We start from the raw sequence: 12,222 nt of genomic DNA on the forward strand, positions 1-12,222 counted from the left end.
GAGCTGATTAATGAAAAGGTGTTATGGAGGCATATTGAGTCATTAAAATACCACTTTCTAGATATTTTTAAAGTTTTCAAATGAGGGGTTCTTTCTCTCCTCTTCTCTCCTCCTCCTCTTCCTTCTTCTTCCTCTCTGTATCTTTCTGTCTCTGTGTCTCTCTCTGTCTTGGTATGTAAGAGGATGTGAGGAGTGAGGGAACTGGGGAGGGGGTAGGTCAGAAGACCACCACAGGAATTGGTCCTCATCCTCCACTTTGAGACAAAGTCTGTTTTTATCAACTCTACATGTACCATGATTCTAGAGATTCTCCTGTCCTACTGGCAATTTTGCCCTAAGGGTGCTGGGATTACAGATGTGTACTATTACATCCAGCCATTACTTTGTTTCTGTGAATTTTAATTCAAGCTTGCACCCACTGAGCCATCTTCCCAGTACCTACATTTCAGATTTCAAAAAGGATGTGTGTTTCCATATATATAATAAAACTGTAATTCTTTTTCTTAAAACAAATTATCATGATTGTGAGTGTGTGTGTGTGTGTGTGTATACATCTGTGTATGTATAGGTGTATATTGTATGTATTAGGCTCTAAACATCCTGACTTGATATCCTACCACAACAATACAGAAAGAAAAACATTCTAGCCAAATATAAACAGGTAATTGGCATAAATTAGCAAACTTTTCCTGTCACAGCTCATAGCAAATGAACGAGTTTCTCTCTATATAATTGAACCCTGTATTGGAGGTCAGATAATCGCTATCCTAAATGGCTTTCATTTGTCTCTGTTGTGCTTTTTCCTACTGTGATACTCAATAATGAGAGTTTTGTGATGCACATAATGGCCTTTTTAAGGCGAGTGGAGGATCATTGCAGTGGTTCACTGTCTGCAGTGCTGACTGTGTGGTATAAAAACCCTGAGCACTAATGGAGATTGAGCCAATTTTTCCAAGGTCAAAATTCCAATTACTATGTGAATCCTCAAATCGTTCTAGATTGTGAGCCATTTCTGACTTCCATTTACTCTGCTTGCATTGCATTATCTGCAAAGGGACACAGGCCCCATGACTCCCAATTTTCCTATCAGAGTGTCCTGAGGAAACAGAGCTTAAATCAAAATGAAGGAGCATCTCACAGCCTTCTCTCTCCCTCATACCCATCAAGCTGTCTCAACAAGTACCTACTATGGTACTGTGGTACAAGTACCATAGGATGCAGTCATGTCACCCAGGAGGCTTAGGAAAGTCTAAGAGCAGAGTTCTTAGTCATCCTGTGTGCTCCAGCTTCTAAAGCTTTCACGTATAGACTACTCTTCTTGTCATTTTGCTGCTGTTGTTGCTGCTGCTGTTTTAATCTAAAAATAAAAGGGTTGATTCAGGGAAACCCTGGCCTTGTGCAAACCAATTGAAATCAGAAGACTCCACATATCTTCAGGCATCTAATAAAGTTACACATACTACTAACATCCTGATGATGTGTTGCAAAAATTATTTAATCCTGTCCCTGGGTTTCCACCCTATCTTAGATCACTTAGTTCCTGGATCAAATATATACACATCCTTTATATTTATAAGAAGCCTTAACCAGCACTAGAGCTGAGTAGACATCTACCCTCTATACTATTAGAATCCACTTTGCTGTTGATAACCCTGAACTATTACTCACTGTGTTTCCTCTGGGCTGTTCTTAACTCCAGCCAACCCTCAGGGCCGTGTTTTTATGGCTCACCTAACCCATGGTGGCTTCTTCTTCCTCCTCTGTCTTCTTCTTCTTCTCATATTTCCTTTTGAACCCAAAGCCTGGGAAGCTAATCTCCGCCTATGTCTCTTCTGCCCAGGTATTAGCTGTAGACATCTTTATTTACCAATCCAAAATAACTTAGGGGCAAGGTGATACAATGGCACTTCATTCTACGAGCAGATTCTGTGGTCTCTGGGACAACCAGGACTTGGGGGCCCAATACAAGTATTATAATACAAGCAGCATCATGCCAACCCACTACAATGCTGTTCTGTATTTTATATATTCAAATAAAGTTATTAAGAATAAAATTATTGAAGAATTTTAACAAACAGAGGACCTCATTCATGTCTTCTTATTTAATATAAGCATTCTATGATTTTGTTTCACACACTTCTTCTCCCAGCCTGGGCTACAGTCAGATCTTTCCTCTGTTACCAGATAATGTGTTTTATCTCCAAGCAATGCTCCTTCTGCCTGACTGTGGACATTCACCTCATGCCTGCTGAACAGATTCTTCCCAACTTTTATGAACCTGTTGTACCTCCTTGAAATTGTTTCTTAATCCTCCCTACAAACCCCATCCCATTGTTCATAGTATTCATATATCTGTATGATGTTTAAAGTTTGAAATTCTGGTTGGAACATGTTATTTCATTATTGCTTGAAAATAATAATTAACAATGTACCCATTATTTTAAACTAACTGATTTAGCAATCTAAGATGAACAATATAGGACTGACTTTTATACAACTAGAAAAATTAAAAATAAACTCAAGCACTCAGGCAAACATAAACCATTAAGACATATATTACTAGGTGAAATGGAGAAAAATACTCATGATTATAAGCAGGGTCCCAAGGCATTACAAGTCTCTTTAATTTCTTTCATGTTTCTTTTCTATTTCATGATGATTTGATAATAGTCTAAACCTGAAGATTTTGCTGTGACTTGAGCAAAATCAAGAAATGTTTGACTTTGTTGGCCTGTGAAAGCAGAGAGACATTTGCCATGACAGTTGGGACATGTGTGGAGGAGGTTGGAAATCCTTGCAGAGGCCCAAACTGAAATGATGGTCTCCGTGTCAAGCTATAGAAACTGGCTAAGACTTTCTGTGATTGCTTTTTTAATTTTGTTTTGCTTTTTGTTCCCTAACAGGATGGATAGATTCTTCACACAACTGAGTGTCTTGCTTTCTCTTTCAGGTCTGCTTTGTGAACCTGGATGTCAAGAAGGATGCCTGCATCACAGAGAACCTGCAGCAGGTAACAGCTGGACCTGGAGCTCTCCAGGAGACTGTGATGATGGGGAGACTCCGTCTATAATGGCCTTCTTAGAAGGATAGATTACATCATCACTCCCCCATTTCTCTGACCTTGCCCTGCAGCTTTTTATACTGTTACCCCATGATATGTTTGAAAGTCACATTTCCAGGCATGTAGAACTGTTCAGGGAAGCATCTGCCCTCACCCATCAGCATCCTAACATGACTCTTCCTTCATGTTCACATCATAATCTGGCATGCCTTTTCCAAGGTATCTTATAACCAAGTAAAGGGAGCCAGCCATTTCCTCTGGTCCTTGGGATTACTCTTTCCATTCGGTCTATCAGATCTCATCTCAGCTGTGTCCATTGTCTTACCCTTATCATGGGCTTGAGCTTTCTGCACCTCATAACAGCCAACTTCCACCCATCTCATCTGAGATTGACCCCTGGTGTAAATGCTTGACTACATTAAGCACCTGAATGTTCAGTTATTTAGAAGCTGAGAATGCCTCTGGTACAATGGAAAAGCTATGTCACAGTTTGTCATTGCATACCCAAAGCTGAGAAGTTTGACCCCATTGGCTATAACAACATAATATTTAAGGTTGAATCATCACAGAACAATACACAAAAGCTTCACTTAATTGACACTAGATACTCAGTTATTCAGGAACCACTCACAGCATATGCAGAATTTGAGATTTCTCAGTGATATATTTTTTCTTGGTATAGTTGAATCAAACCTCTCAACCTGATACTCACAGGGATTGCTCTCTATAATCTTTTACCAAGTTCCAAATATTATCCTCTGTGTGGCACTAGAGTTTTCTAAGCAAGTTGTGCATATAACTTTATTCAATGAATTACTATATGGAGTCCATCAGAAACAGGACAGAAAGGATAGAAACAAGTTCCCATTATAGTAACTGTTTAAATAGCTTATGGAGTGATTTAAGAGAGTTTCCAGTTATAGCTTAGCTCATATAGCCTGATATGATTTGTTTAAGTTATCACTGTTTATGCCATAGGTGATTTATATATACATGAAGTAATTATGACATCTCATCCACATACAGTTCTATTACAGATTAAATAGAATAGGATGTCACAAATACAGGTTTTACCAAAGTGCTTAGAACATAGTCAAAGTAGATTTTATTACTATTGAGTTTACTGAAACAGAAGGTTACTAGTAAGTAATTTTGCTAATAAAAATTTAAGAGGAAAAATATTTCCAAACTACTGTTAATTTCTATTGTGTAATAGTAACTGCCAAATATTCACTTTGGAAAATTTAAAACCAGAGTTTTTTTAATCTTAAATTTTCTATGCCAACCTTAACTCTAATTATCTGTTCTGATTTCAAGGTTTCTTAATATTATTGAGATTATAATATAATTACATCATTTCCTATATTTTCTATTATCCTTCCAACTCTGCCTATGCATATTCCTGTGGTCTCATTCAAATTCATGCCCGTCCTCTTTTTGTTTGTGTGTGGGTTGAATGGGGGGAATGTGCTTCAGGGCTGGCCATTTGGTATTGGATAGCTGTGCTTTTCCCTGGGGAAGACATTTCTTCTGCCTTCAGCCTTCCTTAGTTGCCTGTAGTCTTCTATCTAGGGTTGAGACCTCCTGAGCTTTTTTCATTCCATGTTATCATATTTATTGCTGTCATCCTCATTCAGGTCATGTTTAGGCAGCCTTGATGGTGAGACTTCATGGGTATAGTCACTCTAACATTTCTAGAAGATATAACCTCACAGTAAACTTCTTATTCCTCTGCCCCCAACAATCTTTTTGCCTGTCTCTTCTACAACTGTCCTTGAATCTTATGGGTGGGAGTTGTGTTGTAGTGAGATATAGACTAAGCAAATTATATATCTAGATTCTAAAAAGTATTATTTTTACAGATGGAATAGTTTGGGAGTGCTATTTTAGAAGTATAAGGAATCCTCTGAACTAACAAAGAGTCTTACCTCACAGAAACTGGTAAACGTTTCACCAGACCTTCCAAAACTCATCAACTCCATGAATGTCCAACAGCCAAAAGAAAATGAGATTGTCCTCCTAAGTGGGTTAGCCTCTGGAAACCTCCAGGCAGATTTTGATGTTTCACAGGTAAGGAACATGGTTCTTGGTCAACTAGTCATTTAGTGCAGGGTTTCTCAACCTATGGGTCAAAACCCCTTTGGCAAACTTCTATCTCCCAAGGCATTTACATGATGATTCAAAATAGTTTCAAAATAACAGTTATAAAGAAGCAACAAAAATAATTTTATGGGTGGAGGTTACCACAACATGAGGAATTGTATTGAAGGGTCATAGCATTAGGAATGTTGAGAACCAAGTTTTCTGTTGTCAGATAAATATAAGATGATGCACATGAACTTGATCAGAAGAGTATACTCTATGTAATATAAGGCCTATCTCTATTTCTTCCCAGTAGCACCACTCAGAGCTTGATAGACTTATCAGTTCTAAGATTCCTAATGTTGTTTACCTGGGGCTCGAACACATATACTAAGGCTGGGTTATTCCACTCTCTGTTCTACAAAGTCTGGTAAATATTCAAAATCAGGATCTTCTCCCCTTTTAGGAACAAGTTCAGAATTCTAGTATATATCATTTTATTCTCATATCACCTAATAATATAATTCTTCTGGGACTTATTTGCTTCTCAAGAAATAGCAAATTAGCCAAGATTATAATAAGCATGTCAGCTTCAGGATGGAAAGGCAGTAAAATCCCATAAGAAAGTCAGTCATTAAAGCTAAAGCAGAAATAAAAATATTGTAATACTCTGCTATATCCTTCTTCATTGCTATTGTAAAAAAATCACAACACCACTTTGGTAGATGCACTTAAAGCTTTTCCATCAATTCAAAAGTATGCACAAGATATTCTATAATAATATCTAGTACAGGAATTAAAATATGAGCATTTGTTACCCATTAAATTGGTCATTTTTTCAAAATACCAGAAGCCCAGAAAGTCAGTCTTTTTTCCATTTTGACTCCAGAGACTTAGTAATATATCTCTACCTAGTCTATTTTCTTTATTTTTTTCTTTTTCTTTTCTGGTTTTTTTTTTTCTGATGCAAAAGCAAGAGGTTTATTTTCCAGTGCGTTAGGGTCAACCCTCAATTAGTCCCTCAAGGCAAGTGATGAGAAGGTTACCCCAAATGACTATTACAATTTTTCTACTTTTTAGGGGCACAGGTTACATCAGCAAGGTTAAAGTTTAAACTTATTGGCTAAGCATATTTAACTTTAAACCTATTGGCTAGCAAGCAAGAAATGCATTTGAACTCTTCCTGGGACTTTCCAGAGGGTCAGGTGACTATTAGTCAGTATATTCTGCATTTTTACTCAAAAAATGTCCCTGTGGGTGAAGAATGGGACTTGACCTAGTCTTGACAGAAGGCAGGTGGCTGTAGGCTGGTGGAATCCTCTAGGGCCCCTTATTCCCTGCCCATTTTTTTGTACAAGCTCCAATTTTGGAGCTACACTCAGGAGTCTCTGGTAACTAACTCATATTCTTCAGGTCCTGTCCTCAGGGTCTCAAATTGTTGGCACAGGACCATCAGCTGTGCTGCTCCTATTCTCTCTTTTATGAAGGCTATAGGCTTGCTCAATATGCAGGATCCAAAGGTCAACAATAGCAGAATAATTAGGGGTCCTAACAAGGTCCTATCACTTCTCTAATTGATATATCAGTTATAATAATAATTTTCATTAATGATGAATCTAGATTTGGAGGTGGGTATTGAAAAATGTCTCTAAGTTCAAATTCCCTTTATATTCAGCAAAGTAAGAATGACCAGATAAAAACTTTATGCATAAAATTTCTAAGTATTTATATATTGAGCCTGTTTTTCTCTGTCTCTATACCCAGGAATGAGCTTCCATTCAATTAAAGGGCCTTTCTTTATCTATGGAGAAGCTCCTTAATATAGCAAAGGAAACCCCAACTAGTTTGAGAAGCCAAACCCTGAGTAGACAACAAGTACTGTCTACCAACCCTTGGTTTGACCATGTATCTTCATGCTGGTGTAATCCTTCTCATTAATGAAACAAGAATCCCATAGTACATGATAAGTTGTTTCTTGTCAGCCAGAGAAACAATATTCCTGAATAGTCATCAGTTGGGATTTGAAGCTAAATAATTTGGGTCTCCCTGAGCCTGGATTCACCCATCTATGAAACAGAATAAACTCGTTTCTACTTTGAAACACCAACTTGAGAAATGAGATTGGTAAAAAGCACATTATTCAAAATGAGTTTTAGTTTTGCTAGAAATAAAAGAGGACAAAATTATAAAAAAATCCATCATACTACAAAAAACCCAAACTATTTTTCTCTCCAATATCCTCTTTATATTAAAATTGTGATGTTTATAATGATAACTTTTTAAATAATGTGATTAATGAATAGAAAAGCTTTACTGTTTAGTAACCATATATTCTTATTCTTGATTCTGAAGCTAATAAAATGGCTTGTTCACTATAAATTTTACATAAATTCTGCATAAATTTATGCTATATTTTAAACACATAAATACTGAAAACTTTCTTCCTCTCTACTTTGTTATACTCGGTCACTTTTTACTGATGTGCTCAGCTGCAGATAACATTGACAGTTGCAAGTATTATTGCAGGATCCCAGTTTCCTTCTCTTGCCTCCATGATAATTGATACTGACATTAATTGGGCCTGGCCTTGAATTGAACTTTGTAGACTCTGATTGACCTTAGTTAAGATTCTTAATTAAACATGACTGAAGATAGACATAAACACATAGAGAATGTATTGTCTCATGTAACTAAGCAAACACAGGGAGTAGAATACATGAGAGGATTTGAACCATGGTGACAGGACATGGATTTTTCTTATAGTCTCTTCCCTGCTTCCTCTCTGTAGGTCCTATTATGAGACACAAGGACACATTAGCCTTTTGTATTCAGGTTGACTAAAACTAAAAATTCAGGTAGTTCTTAAATGTCTTGAGTTCTCTTGGTTCTCGTGTGTTATGTATTTGTTCTTTCATTAATTTATTTATTTATTCACTTTACATCCTGATCACAGACCCTCTCCTCCCTGTACAAAGCCATTGTCCCATCCCCTTATCCTCTGAGAAGGGGGAGGCCCCGCCCACATCAAGTCATTGAAGGACTAGGTGCATCCTCTTCCACTAAGGCCAGACAAGGAGGCCCAGTTAGGGGAATGGGACCACAGGCAGCCAACACAAGACACTGAACTGCCAACCAAGGAACAAACATGGGTGGGACCTAGGCCCCCTACACATATGTAGCAAATGTGCAGCTTGATCTTCCAGTGGGTTCCCCAGCAACTGGGGCAAGGGATGTCCTTGAATAAATTCAGTTTTTATGAATGGCTTGAGGAATGTACTGTTCTGATTGGCCAGGCAAGATTCTTCCCTGGACTCAGAGATGAAATCTATAGGCCTTTCTCAAACAGTAATGGAAGCAGAAAATTCTCCTTCACAGAGGATGAGGACAAAAGGGGTAAATTATAGTCAACATATGGTACAGTGGTGTTTTGCCTGCAAAAATGTCTGTCTATACACCACATGTATGCCTGATGACCTTGGTTGCCAGAAGAGGGCATTTCTCATCTCCTTATCCTCTGAGAAGGGGGAGGTCCAGCCTGGGTATCACTCCACCCTGGCTCCACCTAGTCGTTGATGGACTAGGTGAGTTCTGTGAGAGTAGAGTTACAAAGAATTTATTAAATATCACATAGTAAGGAATGTTCAAAGTCAATCATAGCCATGTGCCACTATAGTACCAACTATCTGGAGGTTGAGGTGGATCAGAGGACCACTGGAGGCTAACAGTTTGAGACCAGTCTCATGTGAGTTCTATGTCATATAACAAGTAAAATGTTCAGCTTGTGCACCCTTTTCCAAACAAGCTATCAGGGCTTGCGTGTAAGTTCTATCACTTACATATCTTTTAGTAGACTCTCCATCATTTATCCTGAATCACATTACCTGTCTGAATTCTCCCAAGGCTTCCAAAGCTGCTAAGTCATTTTGTAGACACCACAACACATGTTTTAATAGGTCAGCAAAGCTGTGTCAACACTGCACCCTATCTTGGCAATCGTAGCAAGTATCTACTTTTATATAGATACTCTCTAATTGGCTACTTTGTCCCCATTAAAATTGGTAGTCTATTAATTCATAAATAAGATGTAGAGACTGGCAGAAACTGTGTGCTAGATTAGCTAAGGAAGTCTAAATGAGTAATCCTTAGAGATAGCCTAACAATACATTGATGGCTGACTAAGTCCTAAGTACTTGACCATACTGGGGTATGCATCCTGGAGTAGTGAACAAACTCAGCATTTTACTCTTGTGGAACTAACTTACAACTGCTGGCTGGACCCTTACTGTCTGTGTGTATTATTAAATATATAAGTACAAATCCAACAGTCCACATGAACAAGTACAGTGATCATCTAAGAAAATAATAAGAAAAAAATTCAATGGCCAATAGTTAAATAAAATATTAAGTACAATTAGTTACTTTCTGTTCCTGTTTGATTTCTTTTGCTACAATAAACACCATGCCCAAAAGCAACTTATGGAGGATAGGGTTAAGGTTTGGGTATACACATGCAGGAAATCATTGAGGGACATTAGGACAGAAAGTAAAGCAGAAACCACAGAGGAATGCGACTCAGTGTCTCACACTTGGTACTTGGTTAGCTTTTTTTTATAGCCCATGTCCTCCTGACCAGGTGTCGTCAGCCATAATGGGCTAGATCTCCCTCATCAGTCATTAGCCAAGACAATCTCATAAATATGGGCACAGGTCAATCTCACAGGCAGTTCACCTGGGGTTCCCTATCCCCAGGTGACTTAAGTTTATATCAAGTTGAAAAGAAGAGATGGCTAGGTCTCTTGGCAACCAAAGCAGATGTTTTGAGAAGCTTATCCTATATAACAGTCAGGTCTACTCCTGCAGTTGTTCTTCTGTGAGGTGAGGATGTAGTTATCCATGCACACATGAGTTTGCAAAGGCCTGGGTGTGGCCTCTCTGCTTGTCAAACTTGTCATACAAGTCTTCTGTGGATACTGAGCATTTCTTGTTTGGACCAGGAGACCATGAAGAAAAGGAACACATCTAGAGTGCGATAAACCTAAACCACAATGCAGGCTCTTCCAGTATGCCTACCCTTGAAAGGAAGACTTAGTTTTTTATGCCAGTATTTTCTAGTCTCTATCAGCACCACAGAATCACTAGACCATGTACGCACGAACACACACACACAAACACACACAAACACAAATGTATATACATATATATGTGCATTCACACACACACACACACACATATATATATATATATATATATATATATATATATCACATATTATTAGAATTCATAGGATTTGAAAAGTACCCTAGGAAACAGTAGTTCTCAGCCTGTGGATCATGACCCATTTGGAAGTCACATATCTGATTTCCTGCATATCAGATGTTTATATTATGACTCATAACACTAGCAAAATTATAGTTCTGAAGTAGCAATGAAATTATTTTATGGTTGGGGGGTCACCACAACCTGAAGAACTATATTAAGGGGTCACAGCATTAGGAAAGTTGATCACCGCTGTGTAAAGTGTTATAAAATTATGCAATATGTCCTTGTATTTTAAAGACTATAATTTTTTCTTTACTTAGCTACAACTCTTCAATTTTTATTGACATTTTAAAAGACTGTTTTTTTAAAAAGTACACTTTCTTCCTAAAAATCCCAAAGCTCTGTAACTGTGCACAGTTAATAAAATCTTTAAATCTATCTCAAAGTATTACTGGTTCATATGGCTTTGTTAATATCTCTTGGGCTCTTGCTACCATTTATATTGCATACTTAATTTAATAATATTAAGTAGCACACAAGAAATGATCTTGACCCAGAACTATGACAACTCCTTGTGATACCAGTTAATCATTCTTTTTACCTTTGACAGATACGGTAGGCTGCCTTTCTATGGTAACTGGGTGACTGTCCTGTTCGCATCTCACAGTATACATTCTATCTAACAGTCAGAAAGTGGCTGGTAACTTTTAGAATAGCATGCTTTGTCTAAGTTCAGATGAAAGGAAATTAATTCAGAACAAAGAAAGATTTATTGTTTCTCACCTCTTGGGGGAGATCATAGGTTTTGGGGTTCAGTGAAAGCAATACTCCAGTGTATCTCCAAGTCTGGGTGGGACCCTCTGAGTGGTTTCTTCAGAAAGCATGTTGTGATTTACTGGGTCTGGGCTGAAGTCTGAAATTGTGAATTTCAAAGGAGCATCCACAAACCCTAAGACTTTCAGTCCACACCCCATGCTTTGAAATGAACAGCTATGCACCACCATTCTTGAAAAACAGTCCAGATCACAAATGTGCATAGTTCTATCCCCACCCTGCAGTAGTCCCTGATCCCCTATGGGAATCATTGACTTCTTCATAAAATCACTTTCCCCATGACGACTCTAGTTGCAATATCCAATCAAATGTCCATGCACGACATATAGATAAGAAAGTTAAACTACTTTGGGAATTGGTATGTAGGTGTCTATGTGCAAGTATCCTGTCACATGGCCTTGTGCTCCCTATTTATGAACACACGACAGAACTGAGGGTTCTAAATCACAAACTGACTATCATTAGAGATGATTGATGCCAGCCACCCATGAGTGTTTTGAACTGTCATCTTTAAAAGGTGACCACTCTGATAATAAAATATTTATTCCCAAACATTTCTAATTCCACTTACGGATTCAATTGCTCCCATGTCCATTAAGTCTTATATCCGTTTTGAGATATTTCCTATAAAATCTGCTGCAAATTCACACATTATTGCTATTATCTTTTTTAAATGAATCTATGAGGACTGGGGAATTGGCTTAATGGGGAAGAGTGCTTGTTGTGGGAATGTGCAGGCCCGAGTTCAGATGCCCAGAACCCAAGGAAAAGGCAAGTGTTTCCACAGTGCACCCATAACCCCTGCTGGGAAGTATGAGCACAGGAGAGGGCAAGTCCTGGGGTCTTGGCCTGTCCATCTAACCAAAAGGAGAGGGGCCGGGTTTGAGAGAGACCCTGACTCAAAAAAAGGAGGAGTGGTTAAAAAAAATGGAGACACCCAGCAACAATCTCTAGCTTTCACATGTATACACTCTTAACATGAGCAC

The 12,222-nt window shown here is 38.2% G+C and overlaps 1 protein-coding gene across 2 annotated transcripts in view; it reads left to right on the forward strand.

Annotated features, from left to right (window-relative positions):
* The window catches only part of Sphkap (SPHK1 interactor, AKAP domain containing), a 135,201-nt gene that overhangs the window by 95,532 nt on the left and 27,447 nt on the right, over positions 1 to 12,222 (forward strand). For both annotated transcript variants that reach the window (XM_052193266.1, XM_052193267.1), the window contains exons 4-5: positions 2,951 to 3,010; positions 4,997 to 5,131. In XM_052193266.1, the coding sequence (XP_052049226.1) occupies positions 2,951 to 3,010; positions 4,997 to 5,131 (195 nt within the window). The remainder of the gene's footprint in view (positions 1 to 2,950; positions 3,011 to 4,996; positions 5,132 to 12,222) is intronic.

This window comes from Apodemus sylvaticus, chromosome 9, assembly GCF_947179515.1.
Source record: "Apodemus sylvaticus chromosome 9, mApoSyl1.1, whole genome shotgun sequence".
Taxonomy (NCBI): Eukaryota; Metazoa; Chordata; class Mammalia; order Rodentia; family Muridae; genus Apodemus; species Apodemus sylvaticus.